The sequence below is a fragment of the Microcebus murinus genome, chromosome 11 (assembly GCF_040939455.1).
Source record: "Microcebus murinus isolate Inina chromosome 11, M.murinus_Inina_mat1.0, whole genome shotgun sequence".
In the NCBI taxonomy this organism is placed as follows: Eukaryota; Metazoa; Chordata; class Mammalia; order Primates; family Cheirogaleidae; genus Microcebus; species Microcebus murinus.
This window is the reverse complement of record NC_134114.1, coordinates 51978278-51998468: the sequence shown is the minus strand read 5'-3', so window position 1 is coordinate 51998468 and position 20191 is coordinate 51978278. Positions and strand designations below refer to the sequence as shown.

Here is a 20191-nt window from a genome sequence, read left to right as displayed (position 1 = left end):
ATAGCAACCTCAAACTCCTGGGCTCAAGTGATCCTTCTGCCTTATCCTCTCAAGTAGCTGGGACTACAGGCATGCGCCACCAATCCCAGCTAATTTTCTCTATATATTTTTAGTTGTTCCCCTAATTTCTTTCTATTTTTAGTAGAGAAGGGGTCTGGCTCTTGCTCAGGCTGGTATCAAACTCCTGACCTGGAGCAATCCTCCCACCTCGGCCTCCCAGAGTGCTAGGATTACAGGCATGAGCCACCGCACCTGGCCTTCCAATTATCTTTAAACAGCTTCTTCTAATCTATCTGAATAATTCCTATGACGTTATAATTATTGCATCTTGGTTCTTGATCTCCAAAACAAGATGCTTATTTTTTAAATAGTATCATTAATACATTGAGATTGTGCATTTTAAAATTTCTAATACTAAAAAAATTATGATATAAAAATTACATTTAATTAGTATACATAAACATCCTGTTTTCCAATTTAAAGCCTTAAAATACCAACCTGAGCTGTTTCTGTCATCTTCTGTTCAAAATCAGCTTTTGCTAACGCATATTTTTCCACATAGAGTTTATAAGTATCTGTAGCTTTCTTAGATTTAACAGCTGCCTGTAATAAAACAAAAACATTTTTAACTGTGCATTTAACTTTTTTCTTTCCTAACATATTAAAATACATATTAAAAGTTCCATATGATACATACCTAACTTTAATACCTGTTATAAAGCCCTCCTTAGGCATTTTTTGTTATAGTCACAAAATAACTCAGGAATTAAACAATGACTCTCCTTTCTGATGAAATGTGCTTTGAATAGTTAAAATATTCTCTTTTTAATTTATAAAATAGTACCCTGCTATTACTCTGGTTTCTAACAAGAAACTATCATATAACAAGAATACATGCTACTATTATTTTGATGTTATATAAGGATATATCTGAGTTATTGAGTTGTACTGAGCTGTCCATCCCTAGAGAAAGTGACTAAAACTTGCAACAATTTTCTAGTTTGCTCCTATAGATTTTTCTTGTATTACTCTTTTTCCACTTCCAGCCTTTTGACATTATCTTATATCACTGATACTATATTTCCTATAACAACCTGGCCCTGTTCAAACACATAACTAGATGAAATGGATATTTAGAGTTTACTAAGTACCTTCTTAGAAAACCCAGATAACCAAGTTTGCTAAAATTTATTTGAGAAACAATTTTAATGGCACGTTTTCAGTCTATACAAGAGCAATCAACACCCTACAGTCCACAGAGTGATTTTTAATGACACAGCCTGGCAAAATGATGTAGCCCCACCGGTAGCTCCTTCTTCTTTGCTTGTTCGTCATCCTAATACCTACTCTTTTTTCTCTAATGCACATTGAATTATTGCTTAATAATTTATGTGCCAGCTCTTTTGATAGACATGAGTTAAGATCACTTCTACTAGAGATATATATGCAATTTGAGACGAGACTTATAAAAACAGGAAATTATAAAAATATAATGATTGTGTCTATACTTTTAAAAATAATTTATTTCATGGGATCTTTCCTATAATCTCTTCTTTTTATGTGTTTTCTTTTTACAGATTCTGTACAAGATACTTCCCCTTCTCAGCTTACCATTCAACCCTCTCTTTAACCTGTTGTTCTACAGTAATAATGTCTTGGCTCTCTAAGAAAAAGGAAGCTTCTTGAAGACAGAGGAGATTACGTGTATTTAGACTTTAATATCCTTCATAGCATCTAGTATGGTCTAGCCATCCAACTCAGCATTCAAACTTATCTGTTCACTACTCCTGGCCATAAAATTATTATCTTTATCTCAGAGGTTAAGAGTTGGATCTAAGTCAAAATTATAAACACATAAGTTTTGTGGGGAATATACTCTGATACCAGGCAACTGTAAAAATTCATTTCTCTCACTTGAAAGCATGAAGGAAGAAAGAAGGTACCCTTTTTTAAGTTCTAATTTGTATTTTTTACATCAGCTGTCACTATTTTTTTTTTGAGACAGAGCCTCACTCTTTTACCTGGGCTAGAGTGCCGTGTAGTCAGCCTACCTCACAGCAACCTCAAATTCCTGGGCTCAAGTGATCCTCCTGCTTCAGCCTCCCAGGTAGGTGGGACTACAGGCAGTGCCACCATGCTCAGCTAATTTTTTCTATTTTTAGTTGATTGGCTAATTTATTTCTATTTATAGTAGAGACGGGGTGTTGCTCTTACTCAGGCTGGTCTCGAACTCCTGAGCTCAAGCAATCCTCCCACCTCAGCCTCCCAGAGTGCTAGGATTACAGGTGTGAGCCACCGCGCCCGGCCCAGCTGTCACTTTTGAAAGGTAAAACTAATATGCCAGAATCTTAAGGAAATTACACACCAACTCTAAGGAGCATCTTAAAAATTGACAAAAGAAGCCCTAACTAATTACTGGGAATAAAATTTAGAAAATAATTTGTTGATTTATAAGATGTTTTAAGAATCACAAAAATAAATTTAAAGAAAATTAAGCATATCATATAAAAGGATGTAGAGGTAATTTTTAGATGATTTTATACTAGAAACATCTGTATTTTTTGAAAGCAAAAAATCTCTCTCATAGGAAACAGCTACACAACAATACTAAATTATTAAGTCAAAACAGCTTTCTAAATAGCATATATGCTTAGTAATGCTATAAATTCTTAGCGTAGAATTACAGAAACTGAATGCCCTGGTAGTAACAAACTTGGCAACTTTCTTCATTTTTTTTTTTTTTTTGGGACAGAGTCTCACTTTGTTGCCCAGGCTAGAGTGTGCCATGGCGTCAGCCTAGCTCTCACTTACAGCAACCTCAAACTCCTGGGCTCAAGCGATCCTCCTGCCTCAGCCTCCGAGTAGCTGGGACTACAGGCATGCGCCACCATGCCCGGCTATAGTAGAGACGGGGTCTCGCTCTTGCTCAGGCTGGTTTCGAACTCCTAACCTCAAGCAATCTGCCTGCCTCGGCCTCCCAGAGTGCTAGGATTACAGGCGTGAGCCACCGCGCAAACTTGGCAACTTTCATAAAGTCATTATTTAAAAAGAAGTTAGAGCATTTGTTCTTAAAACTATGCTTTGAAAGCAACAGTTAATATTTCTTCTCAAAAATAAAAGACTGGCTTTAATATGTTACCTATTGATAATAAAACAAATTCTACATTTTATTCATTTCCTTAGCATTATAAATTAATTTACTGATATACTACTAGAAATGTTTCTGTTTAAGTACCTATAATTTTTATAGTATAATCCTATGAGGCAAATATATACATATAAAATACTTAGTCACAGTCCATAAACAGTGCCTACTAAATGGTGTTTTATAAAAATAGGTGTTTGTGAGTGAGGATGAGAAGCACAGTATGTTATGATAGCCATAGTATTTATGTTTTCAAGTTCAACAAAGGAAAAATGATTCAGGAACTATATCTAAAAAAAAAAATCGAGGGCGGTGGGAAAAAAAAAAAATCGACATTTATGTTAATAAGAAACTTATTATTATAGGACAAAATATATTACTACTCAGACCTAGATTAGGATATACTATAAATCAGAACATCCACTAACAACACCTAGTATCACAAGCAGAGATGCCACCTCTAAGCAGATAGAGAAAAGCACCCCTTCCTCTGAGCTGCCCACCCCACCAAAGGCAAGTGAAGCATAGGCTAGATTTCAGTCACCAACTTATAACCCTTGGACTTAACCATATGCTACAATGCTGCTCAGTATGTTAATAAAAAAGAAATCCTTTAATTTAATCGAAATCGTACCTTACATTAAACTTTTTCTGGTTTATATCAAAAGACTCCAGTTTTTTTAAGTGTAATCTTTAGTCATCATATATTTTTCAAGTGGTCACTACATACCAGGTACTATGTTAAGCCTACTAGGTTCACAAAAAAAGAATAGAGAGCAGTATTTTAACCTACGAGTATTTTAATTCTCTGACAAGTTTCCACTAATGTAGATAATAAACATCTGCATTAATGATATGTAAGTAATACCAATTCACTGTTTGACATGTATGTTACAGTATGTACTATCAGTAAATTGCTCCTATGGCTTACACCTCACTCTGTTGCCCAGCTACAGTGCAATGGTGTCATCATAGCTCACTGCAACCTCAAACTCCCGGGCTCAGGCGATTCTCCTGCCTCAGCCCCAAGTAGCTGAGACTACAGATGTGCGTCATGATGCCCAGCTAATTCTTCTATCATTTTTGTCGAGATGGGGTCTCACTCTTACTCAGGCTGGTCTCCTGAACTTAAGCAATCTTTCCACCTCAGCCTCCCAAAGTGCTAGGATTACAGACGTGAGCCACCATGCCCAGCTATAAGTTTAAATTTCATCTGGAGTGAATTCTTACTCTAATTATAAAATTTACTTGATGTCTTAGTTTTAGATTAATAAATATGCTCTAGAATTTTGGTTGTTTGCACATTCTGAATGGGAGGATTTTTTACTTTTTGCCCCCTTCTTTTCTCTCTCTCCTTCCATCAATACTGCTGATCAACTTCATAGAATACAAAGTAAATGGTACCTCCTAGAAGTCTTATGCTTTATCCTTTATATTCACTCATCCCTAACAAATAGTTTTCAGGTTACCTTCTGCTCATTCCAAGATCCCAATTTAGTTTCAGTCATATAAAGGTAGTTTTTAATTATATCCCTGCAAGAATATTGGGGATATGGCTAAAATAGTCATGAATTAGTTCCTTGGCTTGATTCCCAGTCAAGATTGTATCTCTGTACCTAAACCCCAAACTTCCAGTAGGCCTTTAACCCTAGTCAGCAGCATAAAACCCTTTTCTCCCATTCTACAGCTTCAGGCAATGGGCCATGCTCTTCTTACCTCACCTCAAGAGCGAGACATTTAGTCCCTTTTACCATATAAGAGCCAAATTCTACTGTCCTAAAGGGACTTTTGAGACCCCAACAAGCCTGCATAATTAATCTCTACATGCCAATCTGGATTTCTGTTCTATTTCTGGTCCACAGAAATAATATTCTTCTTTTTGGACTCTGCTATTTTATCTTGTTTTCTCTTTTTATGTTTTATTCACAATTACTGTGTCTGAAAGTTCGAGGGTGTTTTCAAACCATTAACTTACTGTGTCTTACCTTTTTACCCCCTCCAAAGTTTTATTTATTATGCAAACATTAAAAGAACTATATTGCTCCAAATTCCATCAATCATTTTGATTTTTCCACATATTCCCTTCTAATTTTTGCTCATGTATATACACTTTTATAGTCATAATCATATGATAGGTACAATGTGGTTTTCTTTCTTACTGGATATTTCAAATATTATACAAAGCTTTCAAAATTATCACTTCCCATGGCTCATTCCTAAATGAGATATACCATTTCAAATGAGTAAATGGTTTAGTTTAAACTGTTTTGAAAGGAGAAAAAAAACAACCTACTTTCAATTAAAATGTGAGCAGGGGAAAAGGTTGTGGTTTACCACAATGCAACTGAATGTGGTCAAAGTCAGCAATAAATCACCCACAAAATACACTTAAAGCTTATCTTCATGTATCTATGCCTTTCTAAGTATACCAAAATCTTGCTTCAAAAAAATTTTACCTCATTGTTAAATCTTATACCAAGCAGTGATCTTATTAATTATCTTACTATAAAAATATCCTGCAAATGGGGCCGGACGTGGTGGCTCACGCCTGTAATCCTAGCACTTTGGGAGGCCAAGGCGGGAGGACTGCTTGGGCTCAGGAGTTCGAGACCAGCCTGAGCAAGAGTGAGACCCCGTCTCCACTATAAATCGAAAGAAATTAGCCAAACAACTAAAAATAGAAAAAATTAGCTGGGCGCAGTGGCGCGTGACTCCCAGCTACTCGGGAGGCTGAGGCAGGGCGATCGCATGAATCCAGGAGTTTGAGGTTGCTATGAGCTAGGCTGACTCCATGGCACTCTAGCCCAGGGAACAGACAGAGACTCTGTCTCAAAAAAATATATATATCCTGCAAATATATCAATGACATTAAAAAATGACTGTTTATTTTAATGTGTAAGCTATTTGCCAGACAACATATTTTACAAATCTACTATGTTACTTAGGTAAATCACTAACACTATAAGGCACACTGTCTTCATTTTTATTTAAAATTTTTCTTATTAAGAACCTCTCCCTACCCCTCAAGAATTTTCTATGCCTTTCTTTCCTCCATTCATTATAATACCTGTCAACTGAAAGGTTAAATAACAGGCACTACAACTTAACAAAATTTAAAGTTAGTTTTATTCTAAGCCAAGTTTGAGGACTAACAGCCTGGGAGCATAGACTCAGCAAAAACCAAGAATGTGTTTTCCCCAGTGGACTACACAAGCACAGTATTTATATATCTATTATACAGAAAATGAGAAAAGGGGACAGGAAAGCAAAGGTGACATTCTTAACAATTCTGACAGATGCTGTTCTATGGAGAGCAGGTCTATGCAAACCTACCCCCAAAGGCCAAAACAGTAAAGAGGCCAAAGAAAGAGGTTGACATATCCAATTTCTCAGAAAGAAACATTTAATAGGAACTTATTAACAGAAGCCATGTCTCAGGTAAACACGAGACAAGATAGTGGATCTCTGTCTGTCTTCATGTTAAAATAACATGTTTTAGTATGATGTGAAGATGAAATGCAGTCTTGTTTGTCAAAGTGTTTTGAAACCAGAGGTGTTATTTTTATTACAATTACCTTTTCAATTTCTCTTTGTGTAGCTCCCTCCTTTTTCAAACGCTCCTGTTCTACACACTTGGCATTGTAATTTTCCTTGGCTTTCTGGAGGGCCTGAGTTATGCTCTGAATGGCTTGGACAGCTTCCAGAGTTCCTGCAACTTCTTCTTTAGTCTGTTTAGTATGAAATGATTCATCAAAATGACTGAACTGTAAAGCACTCAATATCTGACCGATCAATCCTTTAACAAGAAAAAATTGATACCTTTTTATGAGATTTTACTTGTTCTTCTCCGTACTTCTGAACTTCTTTTATTAATTCTTGTAATTTTCTAACAAGATCCAAGTGACAATTTGCTAATTTCTCTGTAGATGTTTTGAACACATCCCACACTGGTGCAAATGTTCTAACGAAAAGGAAAAACATGGGAATAATTTACTAAAAGAAAAAAAAAAGTTTAAGGTTCTAAGATGGAACCAATGGAAATAATAATGGAATAGCTAACAATTTTATTTAGGCAAAAGATGAAATTAAGATAAATGATGAATGAAATGATCGAGAAACTGACTTTGATTTTTTGATCACTGGTTAATTACTTAAAATAATTTTAGACCTCAGGAAGACAGAAATTGGTTAATTATATATCACAGGTCTTGCCACAGCCTTTTTACTTAGTTATACTGCATTAATTTCTGAGTTGATTTCTTCTATCAAAAGCCCTTTTATCACCATCCACTGTTAAAAATTAACTCTATTATCAAATTCAACTTAAAACTATTCAGTACTCCATTTAAAATGCTTCATCAAAAATAAAGTTTCTCTGAATTTAAACATGCAAAGTCAAATTTTTACACATGATTTTGTAAGTGTCTTCACTGTTAATAATTATGTAAGAATTATTTTAGGTCAGTTACCGGAAACCTTTGGTTGGGTATTATAATTTTATCTACCTGTGTACTTCATGATATATGATATATGATATACTTTCCTATCACTTTTTCTCAATATTAAGGATTTAAAATGTTCAACAAGCTCAAGTACATCTAAGAATTACTATATTCTCATATTTTTAATACATATGTAGGATGCCAATGGTTAGTTTAAACTGATTTGGTCTGTAGACAATGACCTAAGGATAATTTTATCCTATGCTTTGCTCAGGTACTACTTTAGTCTCTATGGTAAAACTTCTAATAGAAAACCAACAAACAAAAATAGCAGCAATGCTCATTAAGGCAAGAAGGCAGAGAAAACAATTATTTATTCTAACATGTACTCTGTGCTAATTATTACATTCCTACCCAGGTGGAAAGTTAACTGGTGACAATCATTTTATGCAGTAATAAAGAAGTTCAAAGAGGATAATTAAAATCCTTAGAAAAGGACTGTTCTGTTTAGATATCATCTCACACTGTAAAAATCTAATCAGTACTAAATCTGGCAAGTATAATATTAGAAGGAAAATTTCAAGACACACACACACACACACAAAAAACACTTGAAAATTATCCACTGACTAAAGCACCCAAATGTATGTATGTGACTTCATATAAACCTGATATACAATAGTTTAAACTTCACAAAGCAGATAAAATGGAATATTCCCTTACTTTACTAAAGAATTCTTTATAGTGCAAAGGATTCAACATAAGATTTCTTTAACTACAGGTTTAACAAATTTCAAATATTATTCGATTTTTAAAAGTTTAATATACACAACTATTTTCTAGCCAAGTAATACACATTACTATATACATTAATAAGCACTAAGAAAGAAGACTCATAAATCCAATATGTGTTTAAATACAACTGAAAACCGAAAGACAAAATTCAATTTCTTGCTAAAATATGCAACAGCAAATAAAAACATGAATATTTAAAATCTTTATGGTTTTCAAAAATGACACTAACACAAAAAAGACTATACTATCTATTATTTATGAAAAGCACACGTTCTGAAGATATTAATATTGTCAGTAATTTTGTTATAGAAAACACTGCTGAAGTTAATTCACATTCCTTTTATCTTCGACCTGGTAACTAAGAACAGGGTACAATTTTCTATAATAAAACCATGGCTAATTGGCTAGCTTTTGTTATTTCAGTTACTTCCTGGCCCCTCTACTGTGGTAAAGAAGAAATTATGTTTTAGAAGAGGCATATCATCATGGAGCCTCTAGAAACAGGAGACTGAGAAAAGTGAGAAGGGAAATTGAAAAAGAAGGAAGAAGGAAGTTGTAGCAGAGGGAGGTGAGGGAAGAAGAAACAGGAGGACAAATGGGAGGGGGGGGAAAAACCAAAACTAGTTATCAACTACCAGTCTCCATTCTCCTCTAGGTGAAAAGGTGATAACTCCTCAGCTTTCCCAACCACTGTGGGCTGTCACTGCATGCATCATCAACAGTGCCACACTGAGGATGAACTGAGATTCCAACTCCTTTTTGCCCAGGGCACAAAGTAGGGAGACTTTTGTTTAAACCCATTCAACTACACTATAGAATACTTACATAAAGTAGTCATTCTTTTTTTGAGTCAGAGTCTCGCTTTCTTGCTTAGGTTAGAGTGAGTGCCCTGGTGTCAGCCTAGCTCACAGCAACCTCAAACTCCTGGGCTCAAGCGATCCTCCTGCCTCAGCCTCCCGAGTAGCTGGGATTACAGGCACAGCCACCATGCCCGGCTGATTTTTATATTATATATATTAGTTGGCCAATTAATTTCTTTCTATTTTTATGGTAGAGACGGGGTCTCGCTCAGGCTGGTTTTGAACTCCTGACCTTGAGCGATCCGCCCGCCTCGGCCTCCCAGAGTGCTAGGATTACAGGCGTGAGCCACCGCACCCGGCCTAAAGTAGTCATTCTTAACCCTTCTTTTGGATCACAGAATTATCTGTGATTCTGACCATTGATATAGACCTTCACTGGAATATAAATTAATACCTACATAAAATTTTGCATAAAATTTCATTTATCAGAATCCCAGATATAAAGGAATGCTTTACTGAATATCACTGCAAAAGTCTTTTAAAATGTAAGACTAGTTATTTCAACATTTTAGCTAAAATATAACTTTTCCCCAATTTTTGATAATTAAATCAGATTAAGCATTCCTTCCATAGTTGTTACGGTTCAGATTATACAATTATTCTTGCCATAGTTGTTATGGCAATGAGTACATCTCATTTTAAATGTATTCTTATTATTAATTTTCATTTTTCAAGGAATATCTGTCTTCAACACAAATTTTTAAAAGCAAGATTTAACGATAGTCTGTAAAATCACAGGAGACATTTTTAATGCATTTGAATTTCAACAAGGTTTATCTTAAGTGAGTTTTTAAAGATCACTTTTAATCTACAAAAAATTTAAATGAATTTACAGACAACTAGAATAAATACTTTGTATGTGCATAAGATAACTTAAAACTTACATTACTGAATGACTATCTAGTTTAATAAAAGGGAAAAATAAGTTTCATTACTACATTAACTGATTCAGTGAATTCAATTATATTTTAAATCAAGTCAAGAACATATCCATATTGAACACATTTTTAATAAACATATATTTTACTATACTTATGATCTATTACATCCTCAATAGAAACCTAATATTCTCAAGAACTTTGCCTAAATGAACATTGAAAAAGAGGAAGAAATTAACTCACCCAAGTTGTGAATAATTACTTGCAGATTTTGCTAGTTTTGTCATTGACCTGGAATATGCCTCTTCTATTGTAGCTCTGTTAAATCAAATTTCCACATTTTGTAATTAGATTGAAAATATTAACAAATTGGCATTTCATATTAGAAAACTGTTTTATATAACTACTATTGAGCATATAAGATTTTAGGCTTAAAAAATAATCAAAACCATTAAATATGGAATAAAAAAACCACAAATTATTCTATAGCTACATAATCCATGAATGCAAAATACAAGGCTGCCTTGGCCTTCTTAAGACTATAAAACTTAAGTCATAGTTTTTACCTTTCCCATAACTACTCTTGACCTTTTCAATGTGTGCTACCACTAATAGAAAATATTCTATATGCATCACTGTCCTTCCATTTACTTTGATAGGTTCAACTAACTTCTGCTTCTAATGTCTAAACCCAGATATCCATACTGCTCTTGTACTGAATCATCTGTTCAATATCTAACTGCCCCAAGTATAACTATACTTAAATATCTGAACCACCTCATACTCAAAATATCCAAACTAAACTCATCTCCAAACTCTTTCCCAACCCTATTGCCACAAAAACCAGCTAACAAAAAGCAAACATTACCAGTAACTGCCTCTCACTAACACTACTGTGATTTTTTTCCTGCTCCTTTAAAATTCTCTATATTGTTAAAATAATCCTATAATATATGAGTAGTACTTTGATAATCTAAAAAAGTTAATACAAAAAGAAATGTTAATATACCAATGGGCAAGTTTAACAGCAAGAAAAAGTAGTTCACTTTCCAGTACTGGCTGAGAATCACTAATCCAAAAATCCAAAATGCTCTAAAATCTGAAACTTTTTGAGTGCCAACATGACACTAATGAGTGGAAAATTTCACACACCTGACCTCATGTGACAAGTTGTAGTCAAAACTTTGTTTCATGCACAGATCATTTAAAATATTGTATAAAATTACCTTCAAACTATGTGTACAAGGAATATAGGAAACAAATGAATTTCATGTTTAACTTGGGTCCCATTCTCAAGATACCTCATTATATATATGCAAATATTATAAAATTTGAAAAACTCCTTAAAACACTTCTGGTCCCAACATTTTGGATAAGGGGTACTCGACCTGTAACAGCAAGTAAGATTATTAATACAAAACCTCCCATTGAGGAAAATTAGAAAAAATGGGAAGCCAGAGGGTGACTGAAAAACATCAGACAACTTAAGAGGCAGTTAAGAATCAGTAGGCCAAGATCTAAGAGAAGGATATCAGAGAAGTGAGTTAGGTACGTGGGGCAGCTTTTCCCTTGGGGGTACCGAGAAGAGGCAGATAAGAAGCTGAGAAGTGAAGCAGAGCCTTTCAGAGCCTCACAAGGCAAGGGAAACCAAACTTGAGTTCAGATCCACCAAAGGTAGAAAGCATGGGAAATTCCATGCCCTTTGACATTCGAAAAGAATTTCAGTAGAGGCGTGGTAGCTCACGCCTGTAATCAATAGCTCTATGGGAGGCTGAGGCAGGTAGATCGTTTGAGCTCAGGAGTTCGAAACCAACCTGAGCAAGAGGGAGACCCAGTCTCTACTATAAATAGAAAGAAATTAACTGGTCAACTAATATATATATATAAAATTAGCCAGGCATGCTGGCACATGCCTGTAGTCCCAGCTACTTGGGAGGCTGAGGCAGGAGGATTGCTTGAGCCCAGGAGTCTGAGGTTGCTGTGAGCTAGGCTGACTCCACGGCACTCACTCTAGCCTGGGCAACAAAGTGAGACCCTGTCTCAAAAAAATAATAATAATAACTTCAGTAGAGAACCAGAAATCATTTTAAGGAGTGCACAAAAGTATACCAAATTTGAAAAAAAAAATTGTAAACCATAGATCTGAAAAATAAAATAACCAAAATCAATATCCCAATGGATGGGCTTTAACAGCAGCAGATTTTACACACTGTAGTGAGAATCAGTTACCCAGAAGATAGATGAGAAGAATCCTATCAGTTTAAGCTCAGAAAGACAAAGGAATGGAAAACAGAGAAGAAATATAAAAGACAAAGTAAGAAAGTCTTACATATGAGTAAAGAGAAAGAATGAGTCAGAAGAAATGTTTGAAGAAATAATGATAGAGAATTTTCCCAAACTGACAAAACATAACAAAACATAGATCCAAGTAGCCCAACAAACTTAACAGGATACATTTTTTAAAATTTACACCTAGTCACATTATAGTAAAAACTGCTAAAAATCAAAAACAAAAAGAAAATCTTAGAAGCAGCGAAACCCTTCCCACCAGCAAATGTTACTTTCAAAGGAGCAATAACTAGACTGATAGCTAACATCTCCACCACAGATAATGGAATGATCCTCAAAGAAATTTTTAAAAAATAATCTACCAACTAGAATTCCATATCTAGCAAAAATGTTAATGAAAGCAAATCCCTAATGAAATAACAGATCTAGGGATGATCACCAATGGTCACTAACAACATAAAACAGATATAACTGGATATTTTATGCCTCTGATGGAAGTACATACCCCCCCCCCAGCACCTATGATGTATTCTTTCCAAAATACTGAATAGAATCTAATCATGTTGTTAGGTTTAAATGACAATTTTTAGGAAATATAGGAATAAAGGAAAATATTAAATAAAACTACAGATATGTAATCAGCATATTCCAGGATGTGGGGCCCTATGTAGAACAAATAATCTGGTTTCTTCAGCAATAACAAAAAGTAAAGAGGGGGGCCTAAAGATTAAGAAATTCAAAAAAACACCAGCCAAGTGTAATGTATAGATCTTGCTAGAATCCTGACTGGAAGAAATCAAAAGGCATGGATATGGATATGTAGATACATGTGTATATATGTGTATGACAACTGAGGAAAATTGAGCGCTGACTTGATATTTGGTTATATTAGAGAATTACTAATATATTTTTAGATAGGATAACATGTTGTGGTTATGGTTTTTTAAAGTCCTTATGGTCTACAGATACATCTGAAACGTTAATGGATGAAATATAATGCTTCTGAATCTGATATTTGCTTCAAAACAATTCAGCAACAGTGGTATGGAAAAGACAGAACAAAAGTGGCCATAATTTGATAATTGTTGAAGCTGGGTAATTGCTACATGGAAGTTCATTATACTAAGCTCCTAACTTTTGTATAAATATAAGAGAAAAACACATTTAGAACATAAAGACACATTTACAGCTGAGGCTATAATTATAGATGAAGCTATAACAACAACAAAGCAAGCTTCAAGGCAAAAAAACACTGTTGTGAATAAAAATGGACGCTTCATAATGATAAAAAATTGAACTCACTTGGAAGATGTAATAGTTCTAAATTTGTACCCACCTACTAATATGACCTCAAAAATATAAAGCAAAAAATAGAAAAAAAATCACAATGAGAGATTTTCCAATACAACTCTCTCGATAACTAATAAAGTGAGCAGAAAAAAACAAAAACTAGCAAGAATATATTAGAGTGGATCAACAGAATTAACAAACTTCCTCTAATGAACAGATATAGATCCTATATTCAACAAATATAAAATGCTGTCTTTTCAGGCTGATAGAGCATTTATCAAAACTGACTCTGGTGCTCGCTTCGGCAGCACATATACTAAAATTGGAACGATACAGAGAAGATTAGCATGGCCCCTGCGCAAGGATGACACGCAAATTCGTGAAGCGTTCCATTTTTTAAAAAAAAAAAACAAAAAAAACCTGACTCTGTTTTGAGCCATAAATCAAATGGCAACAAATTCCAAAACAATGAAATTATACAAAGTATGTTTCCTAAACACAATGCCATTAAGCTTGAAAAGAATAGCAAAAACAGACTTTAAAAAATCATCAAATAGTTGGAAATTAAGAAATACAATTCTAAATAACCTAGGAGGGAAGGAAAGAAAAAGCACAATTAATTTAAAATATATTTAAACTAAATATAATGAAAAATCTTTTTTCTCAGAACAGGCGGGATGCAGCAAAAGCAATGTTTAAAAGACATTTAGACACTTAAATGAATATATCATTAAAGAAAAAAGGTTGAAGATCATTACGTATCCATCTCAAAAAGTTAGAAAAAGAACAGCAAATTGAACACAAAGTCAAAGGAAAAAGGAATAAAAGTTAATGAAATAAAAAACACATATACAAAAGAGAAGATCAACAAAGCCAATATTTGGTTCTTTGTAAAAATGGCTAAAACAAATAAATACCAAATGAGACTGATTATGAAAGAAAAGAAAGTACGCACATACAGCCAATGTCAAGAATGAAAAGTGGGAATTGAGGACACAAGACAGGCCCTGTCCTTTGTAGCCATCTTTGATGCCACATGGCTACATGAAACCTAGGAGTACCAGGAAAGACCTTAGGGATAGTACCTACACTGTGGTTTCAAAATGCTTTTCAGTAACTTAAAATCTTAAAGTCATGTTATATTAAGTTAAAAAGGAAAATCATAAAATGTCTGAATCATTTATAAGGTAAAATACTGAAACATTAATTATTGAACAATAAGTTTAAGTTTATATACCTTGACATTTTATTTTTATATGATATAAAAAACTAAATACATTTAGATGTGCTAATAAAAATAGGGAAGTGATTTAAAAAAAGAATGAAAAGTGGGACATAAGTACAGATGCTGCAGACACTAAAACAGTTCATAAAAAGGATATTAAGAATAAATTCTTGGCCGGGTGTGGTGGCTCACGCCTGTAATCCTAGCACTCTGGGAGGCTGAGGCGGGCGGATTGCTCGAGGTCAGGAGTTCAAAACCAGCCTGAGCAAGAGCGAGACCCCGTCTGTACTATAAATAGAAAGAAATTAATTGGCCAACTGATATATATATAAAAAAAATCAGCTGGGCATGGTGGCACATGCCTGTAGTCCCAGCTACTCAGGAGGCTGAGGCAGGAGGAGCACTTGAGCCCAGGAGTTTGAGGTTGCTGTGAGCTAGGCTGACGCCATGGCACTCACTCTAGCCTGAGCAACAAAGCGAGATTCTGTCTCAAAAAAAAAATAAAAAGAATAAATTCTTGCCAATAAAATTTGAAAGTTCAGATGAAACGGAAAAATTCACAGAAAAATGTTAATTTTTCCAAATCATAGAACTGAAAAATCTGAATAATCCTATAACTATGAAAGAAATTAAATATGTAATTTAAAACCATCCTACAAATAAAATTTCAAGCCCACATGGCTTTACCAGTAATTCTAAGAAACACATAACGAAAAAACAATTATATTCCACAAATTTTTCCAGAGAATATGAAGTATAGGGTATACTCCCCAACTCATTTTTATCAAGCCAATATACCTTGATACCAAAACCTAACAAGGACATTTAGAAAAAGAAAATTTTCAGGCAAATCAGATTCACAAATGTGGATGTAAAAATTCTAAATAAAATAGTAGCAGATTGATCCACCAACATATAAAAAGAATAATATATCTCCACCAAGAATGGAAAGTTGGTTTAACATTAAAATTTCAGCTGGGCACAGTGGCTCATGCCTATAATCCTAGCACTTTGGAAGCCAAGGCAGGAGGACTGCTTGAGGCCAGGAGTTCAAGACCAACCTAGGCAACACAGCAAGATCCTATCTCTACAAAAAAATTAGAAAAGTTAGCTAGGTGTGATAGGCACATGCCTGCAGTCCTAGCTATTCAGAAGGCTAAAGCAAGAGGATCGCTTGAGCCCATGAGTTTGAGACTGCAGTGAGCTATGATCACACCACTGCACTGAAGCCTACATAACAGAGCAAGACTCTATCTCATGCTTAAGCACTTTCCAGTGAAAAAAATATATAACAACAACAAAAAAAAGTAAATAAAAGAAATAAATTATTTTTAAAGAATAATAAAATAGGGCCGGGCGCGGTGGCTCACGCCTGTAATCCTAGCTCTCTGGGAGGCCGAGACGGGTGGATTGCTCAAGGTCAGGAGTTCAAAACCAGCCTGAGCAAGAGCGAGACCTCGTCTCTACTATAAATAGAAAGAAATTAATTGGCCAACTAATATATAGAGAAAAAATTAGCCGGGCATGGTGGCGCATGCCTGTAGTCCCAGCTACTCGGGAGGCTGAGGCAGAAGGATCGCTTGAGCCCAGGAGTTTGAGGTTGCTGTGAGCTAGGCTGACGCCACGGCACTCACTCTAGCCTGGGCAACAAGTGAGACTCTGTCTCAAAAAAAAAAAAAATAATAATAATAATAATAAAATAAAAGACTCTATCTCAAAAGAAAGCTCATAAATTCCCATTCCCGTTGTCCCCATCTTAAAGTACATGTTCTCGCTTCTGCCCAAGCTGCTGCTTCCCAGTCTGTCAGAATGGCCACCCTGCAGTCTGCAACCTTTTCAGAGAAATAAAACTTATGAAACTCATCACTCTTCAGTTGATATGACTGACAGCAAGGATGAGATCCAGGAATACCCACTGACATCTGTATGAGCCCACTGACAGCTCAGTTGTTTCCCCAACCTCGCTGAGAGGAATTAGGGTCAGTGCTACTGACAGAAATAGTTTCCAACACTTATACTAAAAAGGCTCTCAGTGACCTGTGTGACCAGGACATCAGGCCACATGAAGAGTTGTCCAGTAGGATATTAGGTAATATATGGCATCAACAGAAATCAGGCAAGGGAACAAGGCCTGTTCTAGCTGCCTTCCTTCCCTCCATCAGAACTCTAATGAAGTGTTCTGACAGTAGCCATAGAGACTATGGGTGGAGTTCTGATCACACCTCTTAACCATGGTTGGAGGTAATAGTGAAATAGTATTTCTTAGAGCCCAGGGTTGAGTTCAAATGGAAGAAGGAGATTAAAGTAAGATTTCTAGGTTAGATGTATGCAAGAAAAAGAAGAGTTTAATAAGCTAACCTAGAAATAATAAAACTAAATAAAAAAATTAAATTTCAATGTAATTCACATAAATGGGTGAAGCAGCAGAGTAGGGGAGAGAAATAAAAAGGAAAAACATACTACTTTAGTAGATGCAGGAAAAATATTTGGCCAAATTCAACATCCATTCATGATTCTTAAAAAAACCTTTGCAAAATAATATACAAAAGAGAATTTCCTTTTACCTTTTATATACTGTTTCCCAAAAACAGTAGGGGAAAAACCTAGAATAAACATATCATATTTAAGGGTGAAATGTGAGACTAGAAACAAAGATGCCCATCATCACTATTTCTAGCCAACACTACACTGGAGGTTTTAGCCAGTACAGTGTCAAGAAAAAGAAATAAAAGGCATAAGACAAGGAAAGGGGCCGGGCGCGGTGGCTCACGCCTGTAATCCTAGCTCTTGGGAGGCCGAGGCGGGCGGATTGCTCAAGGTCAGGAGTTCAAAACCAGCCTGAGCAAGAGCGAGACCCCGTCTCTACTATAAATAGAAAGAACTTAATTGGCCAACTGATATATATATATAAAAAATTAGCCGGGCATGGTGGCGCATGCCTGTAGTCCCAGCTACTCGGGAGGCTGAGGCAGGAGGATCGCTCGAGCCCAGGAGTTTGAGGTTGCTGTGAGCTAGGCTGACGCCACGGCACTCACTCTAGCCTGGACAACAAAGCGAGACTCTGTCTCAAAAAAAAAAAAAAAAGACAAGGAAAGGAAGAAATAAAACTGTCATTTACACACAATGACTGTACACAGAAAATCCAAAAGAATCTATAGATTATCAGAATAAATAAGACTTGTTGGGTTGCTACACACAAAGTCAATATATATATTTAAAAAGTACATTTATATATATTTGCAACACATAACTGACAAAGTGCTTTTACTTAGAAAATATAAAGAATTCTCCAATCTATTTTTTAAAAGGAAAAAAAACAACAGAAAAATGGGTAAGACATGAACAGGCACTTCATAAAAAAAGAGGCAAATGGCCAATCAACATATAAAGGGATGTTTAATCTTACTACTCATCAGACAAATATAAATTAAAATCATAATGAAATACCTGAGATACCTCTACTATCAGAAAAGCTAAAACATTACAAGACTGACAATACTAAGTGTTGATAAGAACATGAAGCAACTGGAACTCTCAAACAAGGATAGGAGTGGCATAAACTGATACAAGTACCCTGGAAAATTCTTAGGCATGATTCACTAGTATTAAACACATATATACACCCTACAACCTCACAATTCTACTCCAGTACATATACCAAATAAAATGTGTATACGGGTACCAAGACATATGCACAAAAGGGCATCAAAGAAATGTAAATTAAAACAATGAGATATCACTACACACCTATTAGAATGGCCCAAATCCAGAATACTGACAATGACAAATGCTGGTAAGGATGTGGATTAACAGGAACTCTCACTCACTGCAGTTAGGAATGCAAAATGGTACAACCACTTTGGGAAACTATTTGTTGGTTTCTTTTTTTTTTTTTTGAGACAGAGTCTTGCTTTGTTGCCCAGGCTAGAGTGAGTGCCGTGGTATCAGCCTAGCTCACAGCAACCTCAAACTCCTGGGCTCAAGCAATCCTGCTGCCTCAGCCTCCCAAGTAGCTGGGACTACAGGCATGTGCCACCATGCCCGGCTAATTTTTTTTATATATATTAGTTGGCCAATTAATTTCTTTCTATTTATAGTAGAGACGGGATCTCGCTCTTGCTCAGGCTGGTTTCGAACTCCTGACCTTGAGCAATCCGCCCTCCTCGGCCTCCCAGAGTGCTAGGATTACAGGTGTGAGCCACCGTGCCCGGCCCTGTTGGTTTCTTAAAAATTAAATATACTCTTTCCATAAGAGCCAGCAATTGTGCTCCTTGGTGTTTAACTCAAAGGACTGGAAAACTTATGACTTACAAAAACTTGCACACAGATGTTTATAACAGCTTAATTCATAATTTCCAAAACATAGAAGCAACCAAGATGCCCTTCAATAGATAAATGAATAAAGTGTTGTAATATATAGACAATGGAATATTATGAAGCATGAAAAAGAAATGAATCTGATGAAAAGATATGAAGAGATTTAAATGTATATTAAAAAGTAAAAGAAGCCAATCTGAAAAGGCTACATACTATATGATTTCAACTATATGACCATTCTGAAAAAGGTAAAACTATGAAGACAGTAAAAAGATCAGTGGTTGCCAGGGGCTGGGGAGGGATGAATAGGCAGAGTACAGAGGATTTTTAGGACAGTGAAAATACTCTGTATGCTACTATAATGATGGATACATGCCATTATACACTTACTCTACCAAATCCGCAGAATGTCAACACCAAGAGTGAACCCTAAAGTAAACTACTATAATTTAATATAATCAGCATTATAAATTAACTATAGCTAAACTCAGAAATACAAATGAATCTCACAAACAGTATTAAACAACAGGATTCAGACAAAAGAATATCTACTATATGAATGAAATGATGTATACTTCATACAAAGTTCAAAAATAGATATAACTTCCTTCAACAGATGAATGGATGAATTTTGATATATCCATAAATTGAATACTACTCAACAGTAAAAAGGAATAGGGTGAGTCTCAAAAAAATTATAGTAAGTGAAAGCAGCTGGACAATAATATATACTACAAGACTGCATTTATATAAAATTCTAGAAAATCCAAACTAACCTAAGTATCAGAAGCAAACCAGCTGCTGCATAGGGATGGGGGATAGGGAAGAACAAAAATGAGGGATTACAAAGGAGATGATGAATATGTTCACTGTTTTGATCATGGTGATGGTTTTCAAAAGGTATACCTATGCCAAAATGTATCAAATTATACACTTTAAATATATGCAGT

At 35.2% G+C, this 20191-nt stretch overlaps 1 protein-coding gene and 1 non-coding gene across 2 annotated transcripts in view; one reads left to right on the top strand and one right to left on the bottom strand.

The window, feature by feature from the left end:
- The window catches only part of FCHO2 (FCH and mu domain containing endocytic adaptor 2), a 127033-nt gene that overhangs the window by 88084 nt on the left and 18758 nt on the right, over window positions 1-20191 (bottom strand). The window contains 4 exon segments of the mRNA XM_012783348.3: window positions 499-603; window positions 6721-6873; window positions 6965-7106; window positions 10364-10438. Of these exon segments, the coding sequence (XP_012638802.3) occupies window positions 499-603; window positions 6721-6873; window positions 6965-7106; window positions 10364-10438 (475 nt within the window).
- LOC142874153 (U6 spliceosomal RNA) lies at window positions 13992-14098 on the top strand. The gene has a single exon (XR_012921977.1). It is a non-coding gene; the product is annotated as a U6 spliceosomal RNA (small nuclear RNA).